Source organism: Rhinoraja longicauda, chromosome 19, assembly GCF_053455715.1.
Source record: "Rhinoraja longicauda isolate Sanriku21f chromosome 19, sRhiLon1.1, whole genome shotgun sequence".
In the NCBI taxonomy this organism is placed as follows: domain Eukaryota; kingdom Metazoa; phylum Chordata; class Chondrichthyes; order Rajiformes; family Arhynchobatidae; genus Rhinoraja; species Rhinoraja longicauda.
In genome coordinates, this window is record NC_135971.1 from 24,481,021 (window position 1) to 24,504,121 (window position 23,101).

A 23,101-nucleotide genomic window follows, 5' to 3' on the forward strand; every position below is an offset into this window, starting at 1 on the left:
AGATAGATTCTTCATTAGTACAGGCGTCAGAGGTTACGAGGCGAAGGCAGGAGAACAGGGATAGCCATGATTGAATGGCGGAGTAGACTTGATTGGCCTAATTCTACTCCTATCTGGCGCTGTCTGCGTGGAGTTTGCCCGTTCTCTCTGCATCCTACTCACCGTCCCCAATGTACAAACTCCATACAGACAGCACCCGTAGTCAGGATCGCTGGCGCTGTGAGGCAGGTCATAAATCCGAAGGACATCAATGATAGGAGAAGAATTAGGCCATTCGGCCCATCAAGTCTGCTCTGCCATTCAATCATGGCTGATCTATATCTCTCTCTCTCTCCTAACATCCTCTGCCACTGTGTCGCCCCTATAGAACTGTATTTGACCCATTTGCTTTGTTGTAATACATTAACAAATGTTGCTTGTTTTTGTTTCTTTTCCCACGCATCAGGAATTTGATTTGGCTTTACTTAACGTTTCTCACGGATATTAGTTTCCATGATGTCAAACCTTTGTTCATTATTGTTGTCGCGTGTACCAATGTAAAGTGAAAAGCTTTTTTGTTGTGTGCCTCTCCAATCAAAGAGAAGATTCTACATGATTACGATCAAGCTGTCCACAGTGCACTACAGAGGATAAAGAGAACAACTTCTTCAATCTGAAGAAGGGTCTCGACCCGAAATGTCACCCATTCCTTCTCTCCCGAGATTCTGCCTGACCTGCTGAGTTACTCCAGCATTTTGTGAATAAATACCTTCGATTTGTACCAGCATCTGCAGTTATCTTCATATATAAAGAGAACAATGTTGACTGCAAGATAAAGTCTAGTAAAGCCTGATTAAAGATAGTTCGAAGGCATCCAATGGAGCAGATGGGAGGTCAGGACCGTTCTCTAGTTGGTGAGAGGATGATTCAGTTGCTATGGATCACGTACAGATAGAGATTAGTTAGATTATGTTCAGCATGGACACTGTGGGCCGACAGGCCTGTTTTTGTGCTATATTGTTCTATGAGGAGCTGAATGATGTTTCTTTGCTTCTATTTCTGGGACCGTACAACTGATGTTCTGAGACATTGGTGGTGGATCAGTCAATGTTCAACTATTTAATGGTGGGTCGTGTAGGGGTGTGTAGTTACCATTCTGGACTGATGGACCATCAGGAAAGCTTAGAATGCTTGCAGCACAGTGAAAGTAGTTAGAAAATGGCCTTCAGTATAGAGAAGTCTGTTTTGTTTGGAAGTAAATGTTCGGAGGGCACATTCCCTAAAATTTCATGTCCTAGTAAGGAGGATCTAGACTCTGAAGATCTACAAATGATCAAAAAATAGCCAAGTGGCTGAGTCCAGTGAAAAAGAAAATTAAATAAAGCGAGTAAACATTATTTAATTGTCATAAGTACCAAAAATGGATGGATTAATTTCTTGCAGCACACCACTCACACATAATAAACAAAAAAAATCAATAAATTGAAAGACATTATTAGTGCAAAAAGACCCAAATCCTCAGAGCAACCAAGGCAGCTCATAGTTTATAGTTTAGTCAGTATTTGTTGTATTCAAGAGCCTGATGGTTGTTGGAAAGTCGCTGTTCTTGAACCTGGAGGTCACGGTTTTCAGATTCATGCACCTTCTTCCAGACGGCAGGAGTGAAGTGAGAGTGTGGCCATGGTGGCGTGGGTCCTTGAAATTAGCTGCCTTTTTTGAGGCAGCACTTCGTAGAGATCCTTTTGATGGTGGGGAGGTCAGTACTGACCATGTTCTGGTCTGGGCAGTGTCCACCGCTTTTTGCAATCTCCTTTGTTCCTGGGGCGAACCAAAAGTGTGGGATATGATACAAGAAGGCAGCAAAGGCATCATGATGTTAATCATGACGCCTTAAACGACGGCACAGAAGATCATCGGCTGCTCACTGCCCTCCCTGGAGCACCTGTTCAGCCTGCGCTGCCTCAGTAGAGCAGGCAAAATAATAAAAGACCCATCCCACCCCGGCCACCGTCTGTTTGTTCTTCTGCCCTCTGGTCGACGTTTCAGGTCGATCAAATCCCGAACAAACAGACTTAAGAACAGTTTTTACCCCAGGGCCATACGAGAACTGAACACTACTTTCTGCCCTAGGTCACACTGTTAAAACATTTGTATTTAATATATTTGTATTTATTTGTTTTGCATTTATTGCATATATGTTTTTACGCACCGTCAGGATTGCTATTTTTAATTTCGTTGTACTCGTTGCAACGACAATAAATGAATATTATTATTATTATTATTATATTATTAATGGCCAGCTGGAGAGTAGTGCATTTGGTATACAGCAAGCAGGCAGTGCTGGAAGGGGAGAAATGTTGTTTAGTTTAGTTTATTGCCACGTGTACCGAAGTACAGAGAAAAGCTTTTTTTTTGCATGCAATCCAGTCAGTGAAAGATAATACATCATTACAATCAAACCATTTACAGCATACAGATATATAGGGGCATAACGTTTAGTGCAAGGTAAAACCAGCAAAGTCCGATCTAGGATAGTCTGAAGGTCACCAATGAGGTAGATAGTAGTTCAGCACTGCTCTCTGGTTGTGGTAGGATGATTCAGTTGCCTGATAACAGCCGGGAAGAAACTGTCACTGAATCTGGAGGTGTGCGTTTTCACTCTTCTGTACCTCTTGCCTGATGGGAGAGGGGAGAAGAGGGAGTGGCCAGGGTGCGATTTGTCCTTGATTATGCTGCTGGCTTTGCGGAGGCAGCCTGAGGTATAAATGGAGTTAATGGAAGGGAGGTTGGGTTGTGTGATGGTCTGGGCTGTGTCCACAATTCGCTGCAATTTCATGTAGCCTTGGATGGGGCTGTTCCAAAACCAAGCTGTGATGCATTCTGATACAATGCTTTTGATGGTGCACCTGTAGAAGTTGGTGAGAGTTGTGGGGGACATGCCGAACTAAGGAAGTAGAGATTCAGCCCTGAAGATGGCCTTGCGTATTCAGCAGCTGTTTTCCGATCCTATATTTACTTAAAAACAAGGTTTATTTGTAAAAAAATTCCGCAGAAAGCAGAACAGGATATTGAAGTCAATGTTTACACAACAAGTTTTATTATTGGTACCAGCACCTCATCGTTTCAATCTGAAAGCAAGCCAGAGTCATACAGCATAGCCCAACCTTGCCCATGCCAACAAAGATGGCGCATCTATACTGGTCCCACCTGCCGGTGTTTGACCCATACCCCTCTCCTCAGGCTATAAAGTCGTCCATTTAGGTGTCATTTTGGCAAGCACTCAGAAATCCAATGAGAATTATTTCTCTGTTTGTTTTCTATGTTGGTGTTTAATATGCAGCAAGATATCATCTGTGTCAGAAGGAACTGCAGATGCTGGTTTATACCAAAGCTCGACACTAATTGCTGGAGTAACTCAGCGGGTCAGGTAGAATCTCTGGAGAAAAAGGATAGGTGAAAAGGATGGGTGGTCTGCAGAAGAGTTCCAAACCGAAACCTCACCCATCCTTTTTCTCCAGAGATGCTGCTAAGATATCATATATTATTTGTATTGGAAGAAATACACAGCAGGAAATGCCTACATTTAAAATTCTCAAATGTAAATCAATGTGCAAATTAATGGCTGATAATTTGAATGGTGATCGTAATGTGGTAAAAGAGGAAGGAAGCAGTTGGTGACTACACAGAGCTGACCTTCATTTATAGATGCAAGGAACTGCAGATACTCAAATCTTTAGTTTAGAGGGACCTATGTGTGGCAGCCCCTAACGGCTGGGGCTCGCTTGCAGTCTGTTTGTCTTTTTTTCCCTTTTTGTTTGTGTGTTGGTGTTGGGGTGGTTTTTGTTTTTGGCTGTATATGTGTGGGAGTTGTGGGGGGGTGGGGTGGGGGAAACCTTTCTTTTTTTAGGTCTCTTCCTCGGAGCGAGGCTCGGCCGCGGGGCCTTCCATCGCCGGCGCGGCTCGGCCACGGGACTTAACATCGCCGGTACGGCTCGGCAGCGGGACTTAACATCGCCGGCGCGGCTCGGCCGCGGGGCCTTCCATCGCCCGGTACGGCTCGGCCGCGGGGCCTTCCATCGCCCGGTACGGCTCGGCCGCGGGGCCTTCCATCGCCCGGTATGGCTCGGCCACGGGGCCTTCCATCGCCCGGTAAGGCTGCGGGGCCTTCCATCGCTCGGTACGGTTTGGCCGCGGGGACTTCCATCGCCCGGTACGGCCGCGGGACATTTCAGCGCCCGGTGCGGATCGGCCGCGGGGCCTTCCATCGCCCGGTACGGCTCGGCCGCGGGGCCTTCCATCGCCCGGTAGGGCCGCGGGGCGTTTCAGCGTCCGGTGCAGCTTGGCCGCGGGGCCTTCCATCGCCCGGTACGGCTCGGCCGCGGGACCTTCCATCGCCCGGTACGGCTCGGCCGCGGGGCCTTCCATCGCCCGGTACGGCCGCGGGACTTAACATCGCTGGTACGGCTCGGCCGCAGGACTTAACATCGCCGGTGCGGCTCGGCCGCGGGGCCTTACATCGCCCGGTATGGCTCGGCCGCGGGGCCTTCCATCGCCCGGTATGGCTCGGCCGCGGAGCCTTCCATCGCCCGGTAAGGCTGCGGCGCCTTCCATCGCCCGGTACGGCTCGGCCACGGGGCCTTCCATCGCCCGATAAGGCTGCGGGGCCTTCCATCGCTTGGTACGGTTCGGCCGCGGGGACTTCCATCGCCCGGTACGGCCGCGGGATTTTTTCAGCGCCCGGTGCGGCTCGGCCGCGGGGCCTTCTATCGCCCGGTACGGCTCGGCCGCGGGGCCTTCCATCGCCCGGTACGGTACGGCCGCGGGGCCTTCCTTCGCCCGGTACGGCTCGGCCGCGGGGCCTTCCATCGCCCGGTACGGCTCGGCCGCGGGGCCTTCCATCGCCCGGTAGGGCCGCGGGGCGTTTCAGCGTCCGGTGCAGCTTGGCCGCGGGGCCTTCCATCGCCCGGTACGGCTCGGCCGCGGGGCCTTCCATCGCCCGGTACGGCCGCGGGACTTAACATCGCTGGTACGGCTCGGCCGCAGGACTTAACATCGCCGGTGCGGCTCGGCCGCGGGGCCTTCCATCGCCCGGTATGGCTCGGCCGCGGGGCCTTCCATCGCCCGGTAAGGCTGCGGCGCCTTCCATCGCCCGGTACGGCTCGGCCACGGGGCCTTCCATCGCCCGATAAGGCTGCGGGGCCTTCCATCGCCCGGTACGGTACGGCCGCGGGGCCTTCCTTCGCCCGGTACGGCTCGGCCGCGGGGCCTTCCATCGCCCGGTACGGCTCGGCCGCGGGGCCTTCCATCGCCCGGTAGGGCCGCGGGGCGTTTCAGCGTCCGGTGCAGCTTGGCCGCGGGGCCTTCCATCGCCCGGTACGGCTCGGCCGCGGGACCTTCCATCGCCCGGTACGGCTCGGCCGCGGGTCCTTCCATCGCCCGGTACGGCCGCGGGACTTAACATCGCTGGTACGGCTCGGCCGCAGGACTTAACATCGCCGGTGCGGCTCGGCCGCGGGGCCTTACATCGCCCGGTATGGCTCGGCCGCGGGGCCTTCCATCGCCCGGTATGGCTCGGCCGCGGGGCCTTCCATCGCCCGGTAAGGCTGCGGCGCCTTCCATCGCCCGGTACGGCTCGGCCACGGGGCCTTCCATCGCCCGATAAGGCTGCGGGGCCTTCCATCGCTTGGTACGGTTCGGCCGCGGGGACTTCCATCGCCCGGTACGGCCGCGGGACATTTCAGCGCCCGGTGCGGCTCGGCCGCGGGGCCTTCTATCGCCCGGTACGGCTCGGCCGCTGGGCCTCCCATCGCCCGGTACGGTACGGCCGCGGGGCCTTCCATCGCCCGGTACGGCTCGGCCGCGGGGCGTTTCAGCGCCCGGTGTGGCTCGGCCGCGGGGCTTTCCATCGCCCGGTACGGCTCGGCCGCGGGGCCTTCCATCGCCCGGTACGGCTCGGCCGCGGGGCGTTTCAGCGCCCGGTGTGGCTCGGCCGCGGGGCTTTCCATCGCCCGGTACGGCTCGGCCGCGGGGCCTTCCATCGCCCGGTACGGCTCGGCCGCGGGGCCTTCTATCGCCCGGTACGGCCGCGGGGACTTCCATCGCCCAGTAGGGCCGCGGGGCATTTCAGTGCCCGGTGCGGCTCGGCCGCGGGGCCACCCATCCCCTTTTTTTTTGTGTTCTGTAACTGCTGGAAATGTAATTTTGTTCGGTATCTCGGTATCGAATGACAATAAAGCTCTGTATTCTGTATTCTGTATGAAAACAGCTCCTTCGGCCCACCATGTCCGCGCCGACCAGCGATCATCCTTAAACATCCTTGCATTCTATCCTACACACTAGGAACAATTTACAGAAGCCAAATAACCTACAAACCTGCACGTCTTTGGAATATGGGAGGAAACCGGAGCACTTGGAGAAAACCCATGTGGTCACAGGGAGAATGTAAAAACCATGTACAGACAGCACCCGTAGTCAGGATTGTACCCAGATCTCTCGCGCTATAACTTATCAATTCAACTGCTGCACCACTGTTGCCCAAAATCTTGATCAAAACGCAAAATGTTGGAAGAACTCAGTAAGTCAGGCAACATCTGTGGAGGGAATGGCCAGGCCACACTTTTAAATGTCCTGCCCCCAAACGTCACCTGTCCTCTTCCTTCGCAGATGCTGCCTGACCCGCTGAGTTCCTCCAGCACTTTATATTTTGACATTAACTTGCGCTGAGACTGAGTCAAGCTATTGTGGCTCCGTGAAGGAGTGTAGAAGATTTAGGATTGCAATCGAGAACCGAGAGAGATTTACTTCTGAGAGGTGCCTTATTGAAAATTGTTGTGGACACTGCTGGGGATGATGGTGGAGTCAGATGCGTTAAAGAAGCCACAAGTTGACCGTGGGATGGGCAGCACGTGAAAGCAGACATTAACTTAACTTGACATCATGTCCAGCATGGACATTGTGGGCCGAAGGGCCTGTTCCTGTGCTGTACTGTTCCATGTTCTATTAGTCATCAATGAGGGGGTGCCAGACAGCTTCTCGATAAAGTCTGGAATAAGCATGTCGTGAACATTGGTAAACAAGCAATTTATTCAGCCTCCAAACCCTGTTCTATTGTTTTAATGTAATAACAAGGAACTGCAGATACTGGTTTATATCACAACATGCTGGAGAAACTAAAGACAGACACAAAATGCTGGAGCGGGACAGGCAGCATCTCTGGAGAGAAGGAATGGGTGATGTCTCGGGTCGAGACCCTTCTTCAGAAAGATGGTCTCAACCCGAAACGTCACTCCAGCATTTTGTGTCAATCTTCGGTTTAAACCAGCATCAGCAGTTCCTTCCGACCGCTTTCACAGGAGACTGGTTTTAATTAAAGAGAAGTACATGAAAACCTTTCCTAATTTGGAAGCAGATCAAACACAATGGAGGTTTGATGTATAACAGGAAACTAGAGTTTGACGTGCACAGGGGCTGAACCACAACCCAGGCAGCTGTTTGCCTCACTCCCTCGGCTTTCATTAACAGCGTCTAATGCTGAAGTGTTAGCACAGCAGGTACAACTGCTGCTTCACAGCTCCAGAGACCCAGGTCCCATGCTGACCCCAGGCGATTTCTGTGTGGAGTTATAGAGCATAGTCCTAGAGTTATACAGCATGGAAACAGACCTTTCGGTCCAACTCGACCATGCTGACCAAAATACCAAGCTGAGCTAGTGCCATTTCCTTCATTTGGGCCATGTTCCTATAAAAGGTTCCTATCCTTTGCCTATTAAACTACATATTTTAGATTGCACAACTGTGGAGATGGGGAGGAAGTTTTTCAGTCAGAGGGGGGTGAATCTGTGGAATTCTTTGCCACAGATGGCTGTGGAGGCCAAATATTTGTGTGTTTTTAAGGCGGAGGTGGACAGGTTATCGATTAGTATGGGTGTCTGTTTAGTTTAGTGAAGAGATACAGTGCGGAAACAGGACCCTCGGCCCACCGGTTCCACGCCGACCAGCGATCCCCGCATATTAACACTATCCTACACACACTAGGGAGAATTTTTACATTTACCAAGCCAATTTACTTGCGTATCTGTATGTCTTTGGAGTGCAGGAGGAAACCGAAGATCTCGGAGAAAACCCACGTGGTCACGGGGAGAACATACAAACTCCGTACAGACAGCACCCGTGGTCAGGATCGAACCCAGGTCTCCGGCGCTGCAAGCGCTGTCAGGCAGCAATTCTACCACTGCGCCACCAGGTTATGGGGACAAGGCAGGAGAATGAGGTTGAGCGGGAGAGATAGATCGGCCACAATTGAATGGCGGAGTAGACTCGATGGGCCGAATGGCCTAATTCTGCTCCTATGACTTATGAACCTATGAAATTTGTTTAGTTTAGTGATACAGCGCGGAAACTGGCCCTTCAGCCCATCGAGTCTGTGCCGACCAGTCATCACCTCACGCACTATCACTATCCTACACACAGTAGGGACAATTTACAATTTTACCGAAGCCAATTAACCGATAAACCCGCATGTCTTTGGAGTGTGGGAGGAAACCGGAGCACCCGGAGGAAACCCACGCAGGTCACAGGGAGAACGAGCCAACTCCGTACAGAGAGCATCCTTAGTCAAGATTGAACACGGGTCTCTGGCGCAACTCTACCGCTGCGTGGCGCAACTCTATTGCTGCGCCAAGGTGCCGCCCAAACGTATCCATAATTTCCAGGAGGAAACTTGATATTAAGTCTTGCCTGTAAAGAATGTGAAACGCTATCCTTCTGTGACTTAGGCAGCTCCGAACAAGCATGCCAATTAATGTCATATCCCTGGGATTAATGGGCGTGGAGGTACGTGATTTTGAGTGGGACGGAGTGGTTAGCACCATCGTAATGAGCTAAAGAGAAAAAACAGCATTCGAAGTGCACCATATTAGAAGCTTGACATGTTACATGTGGCAGGGCTTTAGCCTGAGGAAGGCCTTGCTCAGAGCCTGCTGGATTACAATAAGAACAGGGTCCACAAGCGGGGGTTTTGAAATGACTAATGAAAATGATCTGCAAGCTTAAGAATTTATATCCTTTATAGGCATGGCTAAATATCCATGTACTCCGAATTCACGCCGACCAGCAATCACCCATTCACATGATTTAGATTTTTTTTTAGATTTGGAGATACAGCACGGAAACAGGGTCCGCGCCGCCCAGCGATCCCCGCACATTAACACTATCCTACACACACTAGGGACAATTTTTTAAAAAACATTTGCCCAGCCAATTAACCTACATACCTGTACGTCTTTGGAGTGTGGGAGGAAAACAGAAGATCTCGGAGAAAACCCACGCAGGTCACGGGGAGAACGTACAAACTCTGTACAGACGGCGCCCGTAGTCAGGATCGAACCTGAGTCTCCGGCGCTGCATTCGCTGTAAGGCAGCAACTCTACCGTTGCGCCACCGTGCCGTTCGGTGCTACAAACTAGGGACAATTTACAGAAGCCAATTCACCTAAAACCTGCACCTATTTGGATTTGTGGGAGGAAACCGAAGCACACGGAGAAAACCCACGCGGTCACAGGGAGAATGTGCAAACTCCATACAGACAGCACCCGTAGTCAGGATCGAATCTGGTCTCTGGTGCTGTGAGGCAGCAACTCTCCCGCTGTGCCACGCTCAACTAATGTGACACCTAATTTGACCAGGAGAGAGTGAGTGGAGAGGATGTTTGTGGGTTAATTGGGTTTCGTTAAAAAATTGTCCCTGGTGTGTAGGACAGAACTAGCGTACGGGTGATCGCTGGTCGGCACAGACTCTGTGGGCCGAAGGGCCTGTTTCCACGCAGTGTCTGTAAACTAAACTAAAGTTGATGCCTGGACTCGAAGGAAGATAAGTCACTGTTTGTGTTATAACTGGACATTTTTGTCTGCAATTTGTTTTTGTGTTTATTTCCCGTAGGTCAGACGATACAACAGTACACAGAATTACAACGTTAGTCAAACTTTAACCAGACCAAGAAATGTAATCTGATTTTAACTCCCACATTAAATCATCTAGTTTCACCCTGTCATCCAAATTCCATATATCCTACGTCTCTGAGTGAAAAAGTTGCTCGTCAAGTACAAAATTAAATCTCGCCCCTCTCACGTTAAACCCATCTCCTCTGGTTCTTTATGACCACAAGAAATAAGTGTTGGCTGCAAAGCTTCACTTAGGGACAAATTGATAGTTGCACAAAATGTTTGCAATACTGTCTGACAGTCTACCAACGGAAACATTAATTGCTTAAGAGTCCAGGAGGCATTATCTCATACAGCTAGGAAACGGGGCCTTCTGCCCACCCAGCCAATGCCGACCAAGATGCCCCCTCTAAGCTAGTCCCACCTAGCTGGGTTTGGCCCATCTATATACTAAAACTCTTGTTTGTTTGTTTGTTTGTTTGTTTGTTCCTGAACTACAGCCAAAACGGTACATGATCACGCAACAATTTAGGCCCACCTTACTCACCGTCGTCCTTTTGGCGCTAATGGAAGAAGTTTCATTGAAATTGATGTTATATTGTAAAAGTTATTTTAAAGTTTAAATCTATCTCGGGGGGAGGGGGGAGGGAGGGAGGGGGAAGGAAGGAGCATAAGGGGGTTGAGGGGGATGGAGTGGAGGGGGAGGGCAAGGGGAGGATGTAGGGGAGGAGGGGTGAGAGGGACGGGAGAGGGAGGGAGGGGAGAGGAGGAGGGGAGGGGGAGGAGGGGGGAGGAGAGGGTGCTGCACCAATGCAGGAGAGGGTTGGGCCCAACGGGTCCACCTGGTCTCGAATCCCTCTCGACCTTTCCTCTCCATGTGCAGAGAACACTGCACAGTGACTGGAAGGAGAAAGCTGAGACTGACCATGATAGGGGAATCAAGAACCAGAGGACACAGATTTAAGGGGAGAGGGAAAGATTTAATAGGTACTTGGGGTGCAACACTGTCATTCAGAAGGTAGAGGGTGTATGGAACGAGCTGCCAGAGGAGGCAAGTACTTTTACAATATTTAAAAGACACTTGGATGGGTACATGAATCAGCAAGGTTTGGAGGGATATGGGCCAAAAACAGGCAGGTGGGACTAGTGCAGCTGGGACATGTTGGCCAGTGTGGGCAGGTTGGGCCGAAGGTCCTGTTTCCATGCTGTATCACTCTATGACTCTATCGATATGGGCCAAACGTGGGCAAAGGGAACTAGCTTAGATGCGGCATCTTGACCGGCATGGACGAGTTGGACCTAAGGGCTTGTTTCTGTACTGTATGACTACATTCTTATTATCCCTCTCCCTGCTGAGTGTTTCGGGAAATGGCCCAAGAGCATTTTTACTGCATTAGTCAATGTCTACCCATTGAGGATGGTCACACAATGAACCACTGCGGCATTTCCTCCTTACAGTGTCATACAGTTTGGAAGCAGGCCAATTGGCCCACAAAGTCCACGCTGACCCATCAAGCACCCATCTGTACTTTTCACATGTTTTCCCCAGTCTAGGCGGGATGATGGCGGGACTATCATACGTTGAAAGACTGGAGCGACTAGGCTTGTATACACTGGAATTTAGAAGGATGAGAGGAGATCTTATCGAAACGTATAAGATTATTAAGGGGTTGGACAGGTTAGAGGCAGGAAACATGTTCCCAATGTTGGGGGAGTCCAGAACAAGGGGCCACAGTTTAAGAATAAGGGGTAGGCCATTTAGAACTGAGATGAGGAAGAACTTTTTCAGTCAGAGAGTTGTGAATCTGTGGAATTCTCTGCCTCAGAAGGCAGTGGAGGCAAATTCTCTGAATGCATTCAAGAGAGAGCTAGATAGAGCTCTTAAGGGTAGCGGAGTCAGGGGGTATGGGGAGAAGGCAGGAACGGGGTACTGATTGAGAATGATCAGCCATGATCACATTGAATGGCGGTGCTGGCTCGAAGGGCTAAATGGCCTCTTCCTGCACCTATTGTCTATTGTCTAAGCAAATCTGGCTTTGGTTTTCTGACGGGTGATTCTGACAGTATTTAGGATTAATGGTTGGCACCACAGTGGCACAGTGGTTGTGCTGCTGCCTCACAATGCCAGAAATGTTGATCCTGACTCCGGGTGCTCCCTGTACAGAGTTTGTACGTTCTTCCAGTGACCGTGTAGGTCTTCTCCGGGTGCTACAGTTTCCTCCCACACGCCAAAGATGTGTTGATAGGTTAATTGGCTTTTGTAAATGGTCCCTAGCGTGTAGGACAGTGCAAGTGTACTGGATCATCGCTGGTCGGCATGGACTCAATGGGCCGAAGGGCCTGTTTCTACGCTGTATCCCTAAAAAAATAAGGAAAGTCTAAAGATGTAGGATGCAGTTGCATGTTTAAACCGAAGACACAAAATGCTGGAGTAACTCGGCAGGACAGGCAGCATCCCTGGAGAGAAGGAATGGGTGACGTTTCGGATTGAGACCTTTCCTCAGTCTGACATCAGAGGGGAGGAGATACATAGGTAAGATGACGTGAAGGTGTGAAAACAGGGCAAGGGGAATGGAGATCAAATGTAGAATTGACCCGAAACATCACCCATTCATTCTCTCCGGAGATGCTGCCTGTCCCGCTGAGTTACTCCAGCATTTTGTGTCTATCTAAAGTCTAAACATACTAACAGGACCTGGGATTGATGGCAAGAGCAAACTTGGATAAGGCCTCTTCACCTTGTTTGGACTAACAGAGCCACGTCACGAAGCCTATCCTTGAAACTCTCCATGTGTTCCATCTATGTTTATGATCGTGCAGAGTGATTAATCACTCTGAAACAAATATTAGCAACCTGGAGATGTGAATTTAATGCCTGCCCCAGCTGCTGGGAAATCTAAATTCAGTTAATCCATAAATAAAGATTAAACACACACATCCTTCCGGGCAAAGTACTCTGTATTTCGTTTGGGCAGCTTACATCCCAGCAGTATAAACATTGATTTTTCCAATTTCATGTAACCCTTGCATTCCCTCTATCTCCGTCCCTCCCCCAACCTAGTCGTCTTCCAGTTTCATTGTTTGCATCCACTGGATATCACCTATTCCACAGCCAACAATGGACCACTGTGGGCTCCACCTTTCCTTGATCATCGTTGATGGCTTTGATTCGATCTTTTCATACCTTTCATTCATATATTGTTTGTATCCTTTCAAACCTCTCTTTTCCCTCTCCCTGACTCTGTCTGTGAAGTCTTGACCCGAAACATCAGCTATCCCTTTTTTACCACAGATGCTGCCTGACCCGCTGAGTTATTCCAGCATTTTGTGTCTCTCTTCGGTGTAAACCAGCATCTGCATTCCCTTCCACCACTGTAGTCGTGGTCTGGCCCCTGTCTGCTTATACGTAGCCCTTCATTGCCTCTGATCTGGATAAAGAAGTGACTTATGACGGAAAAATGCGAGAGGTGCCATCATTCCACATAGAACGGTGCAGAGCAGGAACAAACCGTTCGGCAACAATGTGCATGATGAACATGATGCCAAGTTAAAACCAATCTCATCTGCCTACACGTGACCCATATCCCTCCATTTCCTGCATATCCATGTGCCCATCTCAAAACCCCTTAGATGCCATTATCATATCTACCACCACTCCAATCAGACAGGTCTACTGTAAACGGGGGTCCCTTTGATAATATAGAATGGGCAAGAGTGAATTGACAGCCTGCTTTCTCCCTTGCAAGATAAATGCAAGATACATATAAAATTCTTAAAGGATTGGACAGGCTAGATGCAGGAAAAACGTTCCCGATGTTGGGGGAGTCCAGAACCAGGGGTCAGTTTAAGAATAAGGGGTAGGCCATTTAGGACTGAGATGAGGGGAAAACTTTTCACCCAGAGTTGTGAATCTGTGGAATTCTCTGCGACAGAAGGCAGTGGAGTCCAAATCAATAGATGTATTCAACAGAGAGTTAGATACAGCTCTTATAGCTAATGGAATCAAGGGATATGGAGAAAAAGCAGGAACAGGGTTCTAATTCTGGATGATCAGCCATGATCATATTGACTGGCGATGCTGGCTTGAAGGGCCGAATGGCCTACTCCTGCACCTACTTTCTATGTTTCTAAAATTATTCATTCAGAGCCTCTTCTGTATGGGTGGTGGAATACACATGTGCCTGCTGCCCTTGTCCATTAGGGTTGGGACAACTCACTGCCGTGCTAAGAAACTATGAACACCAACACACTAATGATGGCACTAATATCTTGTCCTTGTGTTTCAGGTCTGGGACAGACTGCTGGGAAACCACTCACTCGTCGCTTGGTGAATGGGACACTGGGACAGTCAGTCACAATACCAGGATGTATCTCAGGAGAAAACATTTCGGTCCTTAGTTGGGATTACCAAAGTTCACCAACAACAGGAAAGGTTCAATTATGTGTGAAAACTCAAAACAACCCAATACAATATTCCAAACAGGGAATCAGTTTAAACTTAAAGGACTGTAGTCTGGAAATACAGAACCTAACGGAACGTGACCAAGGTCTATATGAAATGAACTTAAGGACGAATGTGGCTGTCCTTGTACAAGTGACAGAACTGAGGATCTATGGTAATCTATTTTACAATTTAAAAAACGGTACATTTTCCAATCTAACAACCATTAAGACTTTAAAGATGTAAGGGGAGATGCTTACGATGTGAGCCCATGTCTGTGGGTTATACGGGCAGGGTGAATACTGAAACATTAAATGGGTTGGAGTCCTTGCTTGTTAAGGGGCCCATCCTCAGTATTTGCAGTTTAAATATTAATGGAGGAGCATTAGGATGGGTTCTTGAAGAGAGGTCTCCCTAGCCATCTGACTTTTCTGTGAGATGATGGGGCCACAGACATTAAACTTTCTCTACTAATAATGAGTTTACTTGTGATCTAGTTTTGATGCCAAAGTGTAACCTGGACGATTCATTTTTGTAAACTCACGGGAAGGATTTTGCATTAAAACTACGGGTGCTTGTCTGTGCAGAGTTTGTAAATTGACCGTCGTCTGTGTAGGATAGTGCAAGTGTGCGGGATTCGCTGGTCAGCGCGGACTCGGTGGGCTGAACGGCTTGTTTCCTTGCTGCATCTCTAAACTAAACTAAACTAAACTAAACTGTCTTCTACTCTTAATGTTTTCGTGAGAAACTCATGGGTAGCACCTTCTATAACTAGTTGTTATTATTCCATGGCTTGTATTTGTGCTTTTCTTTGAAACAGAACGAGTGTCATTACCGGTGATAAATATCAGTGCAGCCTTCACTGACGGGGTGTGTAACGTTAGCTTGGTCTGTTCACTGGAGCACGGCACCGAGCCAGTCTACACTTGGTGGACAGGAGATGGCAAGGTCACGGCAGATGGGTCACACATACTGACTGACGGAGGGACAGGGCTGGCACTATCCATAGCTCTACCCATCAAGAACAGCGTGTACAACTGCACCGTGGTGAACCCTGTTAGTGAGGAGACGAGGAGCGTGGATCTCACAGAGCGCTGTCCTGCCCCTGAAGGTTTGTGGCTTTATCTTTTCACTGCAAGCACAGAATTCAGTAATAGTCAACGCTTTTAATTTCCTTTCTTTCCAAGTCAAAATCTTTCTGATGGATCAGAAATGGATCCATGGCTTAGAGGAATATGAAGTCTTGAGTGTAAACCTCCAATGTCTACTTTGCTATTTCATTCCAAATGGTCCTATCTGTGGATTAGTCGGTGCTTGGCTGTACAGGATGGGAATCATTCAAGTTCAACAACATTGATGTCACTCTAGAATTACTATTTATATTTGAGGAAATCTCTCTTCCACCGTTCTCTCTTGATTGTACCATTGATGTTTGATTGGTTCTCGCAACCTGGTGCAACCAGGGTGGTTTGGTGAGTGGCTGCCTTACAGTGCTAGAGACCCAGGTTCGGTCCTGACTACAGGTACCGTCTGTACGGACTTTGTACGTTGTTACGTTCTCCCCGTGACCATGTGTGTTTTCCCCGGGTGCTCTGGTTTCCTCCCACACTGCAAAGCCAAACAGGGTTGTAGGTTAATTTGGCTTTGGTAAAAATTGTAAATTGTCCCTGGAGTGTAGGATAGTGCCCGTGTGCGGAGATCATTGGTGGGCACAGACTCGGTGTGCCGAAGGGCTTGTTTCCGCGCTGTAGATTTTTTTAGATTTTTAGATTTAGAGATACAATGCGGAAACAGGCCCTTCGGCCCACCGGGTCCGCGCCGCCCAGCGATCCTCGCACATTAACACTATCCTACACCCCAGGGACAATTTTTACATTTGCCCAGCCAATTAACCTACATACATGTACGTCTTTGGAGTGTGGGAGGAAACCGAAGATCTCGGAGAAAACCCACGCAGGTCACGGGGAGAACGTATAAACTCCGTACAGACGGCACACGTAGTCAGGATCGAACCTGAGTCTCCGGCGCTGCATTCGCTGTAAGGCAGCAACTCCACCGCTGCGCCACCGTGCCGCTCTATATCTCTAAACTAAACTAAACCTGTAATGTATATGAAGCTCAAAGTGTGTTTGGAAGTGCACTAAATATTTAATGCCACTTGGCAAAATATCAGCAGCATTTATTATGATTTTTCCATTGGCAAATGTTCAGGGCGAGAAGATAGATATTGGGCAGAAGGCACAAGTGATGGGAGAGAACAATTTTTTTGTACAAGATGATTATCATTTGAAACTAACAGCTTTTTAATTTAGTTTAGAGATACAGCACGGAAACAGGCCCACTGAGTCCACACCGACCAGCGATCCCTGGTCTTGCTTCTGAGGAGGGTGAACTGTTGGTGACATTGGATTGGCTACATCACAGTCAGACTCAGAGATCTGATAATGAGAATCTGTCACGTAGCTTACAGAACAGTTTCCCTTATCTAGAACTGCTTTTTACTGACTTCATGCTTTCAAATTAGTGGCTTTATCATTTCCCGGGTTCAGTGCTGGGGTTCAAATAATATCTCTGTAATTCGCCGACTGACTTTTCCCAATGCTTGCACCTTCAAATTCAGAACTTGAATTCCGCTTGGCTTGAATTCGACCAAAAAAAGTCACGTGAAATTAACTAAGAGGTACAGTCGCGCAGCAGTAGAGTTGCTGCCTTACAGCGCCAGAGAGACGGGTTCAATCCTGACTATGGTGCTGTTTGTATGGACTTTGCACGTTCTCACCGTGACTGCATGGTTTTTTTTGGGGCGATCTGGCTTCCTCCCACACTCCCACGATGTGCAAGTTTGTAGGTTAAATGGCTTAAGTTAATTGTAAATTGTCCCTAGTGTGTAGGATCGTGCTGGTGTATGGGGTGATCGCTGGTCGGCACAGATTTGGTGGGCCAAAGGGCCTGTTTCCACGCTGTATGTCTGAAGTCTAATGTCAAGTCTAAATGAAATTAAAACTTTTGGATTTAGTAAGCAAGAGGGTAAATTAGTAAAAATAATCAAAAATTAAAATAGTGATGGGACAGATTGGCTGAATCCTTGATAAGGAATTATTCAATATGGGATAAGTTGTGTGTTACCAGTCCTTTACCAATATTTTTTTCTTTCAGAGTGTCCCAAAAATGTGTAGGTTTGCAGGTTAATTGGCTTCTCTAAATTGCCCATGGAACTAGTACATTGGTGATAGACGAAAATTGCTGGAGCAACTCAGTGGTTCAGGCAGCATCCCTATAGAAAAGGACAGTATACAAGTGATCTATAGTTGGCATGGACTCAATGGGCCAAAGGGCCTGTTTCCAAGCACCTGTGAAGAACAGGGCATGGATTTGATATTCTGAGACCTGGTGTTTCAAGGTTTCGAGGTCAGTTTATTATCACATGTACCAATTAAGGAACAATGAGATTCGAATTACCACACAGCCATACTAAAAAGAAAAGCAACAAGACACACAACATAAAAGTTAACATAAACATCCACCACAGCAGATTCCCCATGTTCCTCACTTCATGTGCTTTCATATTCTCTGCAATGACAGACTATTTGTTCTGCAGAAGGTGGCCATTTTGATCTCTCATTCTCGTTCAACAATTACGGCAGTTCAAATCACCCCACTTCTTTCCCAGGGTTTGGTAATTTCTTTTTCCCAATGCAGGCCTTTTAATTTACATCCCATAGGTTCATGAGTCATCGGAGCAGAATTAGGCCCTGTGGCACATCGGGTCTACTGTGCCATTCAATCATGGCTGATCTATCTTTCCCTGTTAAGCCCATTCTCCTGCCTCCTTTGCATAACCATTGACATCCTTACTCATCAAGAATCTGTCAATCTCCGCCTTAAAAATGCCCAATGACTTGGCCTCCGCTGCCGTCTGTGGCAATAAATTCCAGATTCACCACCCTCTGGTTTAAGAAATTCCTCCTCATCTCCTTTCCCAAGGTATGTCCTTTTAATCTTAGGCTGTGCCCTTTGGTCTGAGACTCTTACACTGGTGGAAGTATCCTCTCCACATCCAATCTATCGATCTTGAAAGCTCTAATGGATTCCGATGCTCCCAGTCCAACAGATAGTGAATTCCAGATCACAATCATTCTTCTTATGCTGCATCTATGCCCCTCCCCACTTTCATCCTTTGCTCCAAATTACAAATGTGTCACCCCCAGTTCTTGAGCGATTTGCAGTCAGTAACACTATGTACACTGTTTAAACCAGTTATAATATGACAGACAAAATGTAGAAGCAAAGAGCTGCAGATTCTGGTTTACAAAGAAAAACACAAAGTGCTGGACAAAGGTGGGTGGCACGGTGGCGTAGGAACAGAGTTGCTGCCTTACAGCACCAGAGACCCGGGTTCGATCCTGACTACTGGTGCTTGTCTACGGAGTTTAGTATGTTCTCCCTGTGAACTGAGTGAGTCTTCTCCAGGACTCTGGTTTCTGGAGGATTTCTGGTTTCCTCCTACATTCCAAAGATGCATAGGTTTATAGGTTAATTGGCTTGGTATAATTGTAAATTGTCCCTAATGTGTGTGGCATAGCGTTAGTGTATGGGGATCGCTGGTCGGCGCAGACTCTGTGGGCCGAAGGGTCTGTTTCCCTGCTGTATCTCTAATCTAAAGATTAACGCAGCGGGTCAGGCAGCATCCCTGGAGAACATAGATAGGTGACTTTTAGCATGGGGACCCTTCTTCAGGCTGCAATCTTAATCGTGCCGATCTCCTTAAGAACAGTTTCCATCGTCAAAATTCATAATCATAATCATACTTTATTAGCCAAGTGTGTTTTGCAAAAAATGAGGAATTTGTTTTGCCATACAGTCATACCAATAAAAAGCATCAAAACGCACAAAATACATTTTAACATAAACATCCACCACAGTGACTCCTCCACATTCCTCACTGTGATGGAAGGCGAAAAAAGAGTTCAATCTCCTCCCTTCTTTGTTCTCCTGCAGTCGGGGGCCTCGAGCCTTCCTTTGTCGGGGCGATCTTGGCCCCCGCAGCCAGCAGGTCAGGCCCTGCACGTCGGGCGATCAAGCTCCCGCATTAAGGGGATCTCAGCTCCCCCACACCGTGTGATCGGACCCCGGGTTGGGGATAGTCGAACCTCTTGTACGTTGGAGCTTCCCGACAGCAGTCTCTACCCGAGACCGCATGCTCCTCCATATAACCATATAACTACAGCACGGAAACAGGCCCGTTCGGCCCTACCAGTCCACGCCGACCACTCTCCCTGACCTAGTCTCATCTACCTGCACTCAGACCATAACCCTCTAATCCCCTCTTATCCATATACCTATCCAATTTACTCTTAAATAATAAAATCGAGCCAGCCTCCACCACTTCCACCGGAAGCCCATTCCATACAGCCACCACCCTCTGAGTAAAGAAGTTACCCCTCATGTTCCCCTAAACTTTTGTCCCTCAATTCTGAAGCTATGTCCCCTTGTTGGAATCTTCCCCACTCTCAAAGGGAAAAGCCTACCCACGTCAACTCTGTCCGTCCCTCTCAAAATTTTAAAAACCTCTATCAAGTCCCCCCTCAACCTTCTACGCTCCAAAGAATAAAGACCCAACCTGTTCAACCTCTCTCTGTAGCTTAAGTGCTGAAACCCAGGCAACATTCTAGTAAATCTCCTCTGCACCCTCTCCATTTTGTCAACATCCTTCCTATAATTTGGCGACCAGAACTGCACACCATACTCCAGATTCGGCCTCACCAATGCCCTGTACAATTTTAACATTACATCCCAACTTCTATACTCGATGCTCTGATTTATAAAGGCAAGCATACCAAACGCCTTCTTCACCACCCTATCCACATGAGATTCCACCTTCAGGGAACAATGCAGTTATTCCCAGATCCCTCTGTTCCACTGCATTCCTCAATTCCCTACCATTTACCCTGTACGTCCTATTTTGATTTGTCCTACCAAAATGCAGCACCTCACACTTATCAGCATTAAACTCCATCTGCCATCTTTCAGCCCACCCTTCCAAAAGGCCCAAGTCTCTCTGTAGACTTTGAAACTCTACTTCATTATTAACTACACCACCTATCTTATTAACTACACCACCTATCGATGGTGAAATCTGCAGGCCGCGGTTGGAGCATCGATCCCAGGCAAGGGATCGCAGGCTCTGATGGTAAGTCCACGGCCCGGCGGCGGGGCTCAAAGTCAGTCTTGAGCAAGGTTGCCGGTTCCATATATGTTAGGCCGCAGAACGATCGGAGATACGATCAGGAAAATAAATTGCATTTCCGGCAAGGTAAGAGATTGAATAAAAGTTCCCCCCCCCCTCCCCCAGCCCCCACATAAAACAAACCACAGAACATTAGCACATACTTTCAAAACACACCATAAATAATAAAAAAGATGAAAAGACAGACAGACCGTCGGCGAGGCTGCCATCGCAGACGAAATGCAGAGAAATTCAGCTGCATTTCTCATTTTTGAGCAAAGTTCATTTTATATTATATATTTCGCTGCATTAACACACTAATGGAATCACAGTTGAATGTCGATCCTTTTTCAGGTGTCAAGCAACGCCAGGCACTCCATGTTGGCTTGATTTCTGCAGGTATTGTGGGAGCTGTCATCATTACATTTATCGTTGGCTACAAATGTTGGAAGAAAGAACCAAAGCACGATGAAGGCAGGTACTCGACTATTCTTCTTTTTAAACCATGCAGACTAATCCCAGGTAACGGCCCATCACCACAAGGTGGCTCAGGTTAGTCATCGGATTTTGGCTTCAGCTCCTTGTCCGCTAGCACACACAAACGGAGAGACCAAACAACCTTCTCTGCAGAACTGCAAAACAAATCTTCAAAGCAAGCCTTTGAAGGGAGACGCCTATAAGTACCATCATGTGTGCTGTGTTTTTCATGATCTGCGGTGACCACGAAATGGTGCTTTGCAAAGTTTGTGCTTCTTCCAGTTCCTTCGGCGATCTTCCTTGTGATGCACAAGGAACCCCAGGTATGTGCATACCTATGGTGTCCAACATACATTATTCCTGGGATGTTTATTCACTTTAGAATGGTTTACAATCTTTGAGATCTCTGATCAGACCTCCTTCAGAATTCAGCTTCACCAGTCTAACTTCAGCTGCATTTCAAGAGGCGTTCACAGTGCCTGTCAGGCCTTCTTCTGATTGACTTCAACTATACCTTCCTGTATAGGTTCAAACGCAGGTGGGTCCCCTTTCAGCCCCTTCTTCAGGCCTTGCAACTCACCCCCTCTATTCCCCAGGTACCCAACCCTGAACACTGAACAAGCTCTCTAACCCCACCTTACATGAGCTATCCTTCGATCTCCCGACCCAACAACCTCTCTCCCACTGAGTGATCCCAAATGCCCTGCTTCACACATATCAACAGCAGCCTAAATGTGTCAGAAGGAACTGCAGATGCTGGTTTATACCAAAGATAGTTACAAAGTGCTGGAGCATCTCAGCGGGAAAATCTACATCCCACGTGTTGGATAGGACACGAGGAAAGATTGTTCCTTTACGTACCGCACAATGCAAGTCCAGGTAAGCTGCTGCTGATTGACTCCAGAATTTTTGTGTCTATCAGCGGGTCAGGCAGCATCTCTGGAGAAAACAGATGGGTGGCGTTTCAGGTCGGGACCCTCCTCCGGACCCCGAGTGGAAATGTCATCTATCCTTTTTCTCCAGAGATGCTGCCTGACCCGCTGAGTTACTCCAGCATTTTGTGTCCCATCAACAGCAGCCTACCTTGACTTACACCGCATTGTGCGGCACATAAAGGATTTTTTTTCCTCATGTCCGATCCAACATGTGGGCTGCGGATTTTCCAGCATAATAGCTGGTGGCCCATTGTTTGCGCATCTTTCATTTGATGTGAGGAAATTCAAGGCTGAAGTCTTAACATTAGTTTAGTGCTCATTCCATGTGAGCAGAATTTGAGTGGACAGATCTAGGGCAACAAATCCCTGACGGTGGTCTATTACTGTTGGTTTGAAGGGACATGTTGATGCTATATCCTGTTAAAGGTTTAATGGGTGATGTTAAACCTGCGAGTAGACTGAATAGTGCCGAGATAGTCTGGGTCTGGAACCACTGAAATAACAGTAGATTCCACTTAAACTAGGATACAGATGATGTACCCTCTTAACTATGGTGCATTGGTCCTCACCAACTACAATGTTTCATGGATGCAGTGGACTGCGGGAGGAGGTGGAGGTAATGAAGATGAGTATGGCACAGAATCACTACTTTGCTGTTTGCCACGAGCAAATGGAGAAACCAAAAGATTTTAACAGTATTTAAAAAACACTTGGACAAGTACACGGATAGGAAAGGATTTGAGAGCTTATGGGCAAATGCGAGCATTGATAGGGCATCTTGGTCGGCAAGAATGAGTCGGGTCAAAGGGCCTGTTTCCATGCAGCATGACTCCATTTGAAATGCTGGGACTCTTTCACTGGAGATTAAAGATTGGTTAAAACGATGAAGAACTGTGGATTCTGAAGAACCAGGCCAGAAAGGGTTGTGAGGCAACAGCGAACTTCTAATCCGTGAGTGAAGCAGAGGCACCAGGATATAACTTGCTTGGGATAGACACAAAAAGCTGGAGTAACTCAGCAGACCAGGCAGCATCTCTGGAGAGAAGGAATGGGTGACATTTCTGGTTGAGACCCTTCTGCATGTCATGGGAGAGGGGGGGGGATAC

General features: G+C 48.3%; 2 protein-coding genes across 5 annotated transcripts in view; one reads left to right on the forward strand and one right to left on the reverse strand.

Annotated features, from left to right (window-relative positions):
• LOC144603203 (signaling lymphocytic activation molecule-like) overlaps positions 1–23,101 on the forward strand; it is a 70,443-nt gene that overhangs the window by 20,782 nt on the left and 26,560 nt on the right. For 2 of the 4 annotated variants that reach the window (XM_078416394.1, XM_078416391.1), the window contains exons 2-4: positions 14,203–14,532; positions 15,178–15,468; positions 20,938–21,061. In XM_078416394.1, the coding sequence (XP_078272520.1) occupies positions 14,203–14,532; positions 15,178–15,468; positions 20,938–21,061 (745 nt within the window). The remainder of the gene's footprint in view (positions 1–14,202; positions 14,533–15,177; positions 15,469–20,937; positions 21,062–23,101) is intronic. The other 2 variants (XM_078416390.1, XM_078416393.1) reach the window with 1 other exon arrangement.
• The window catches only part of LOC144603201 (RNA-binding protein 4B-like), an 89,208-nt gene continuing 86,904 nt past the window's right edge, over positions 20,798–23,101 (reverse strand). The window contains exon 4 of the transcript XR_013548560.1: positions 20,798–21,241. The gene's annotated coding sequence lies outside the window, so the exon portion shown is untranslated. The remainder of the gene's footprint in view (positions 21,242–23,101) is intronic.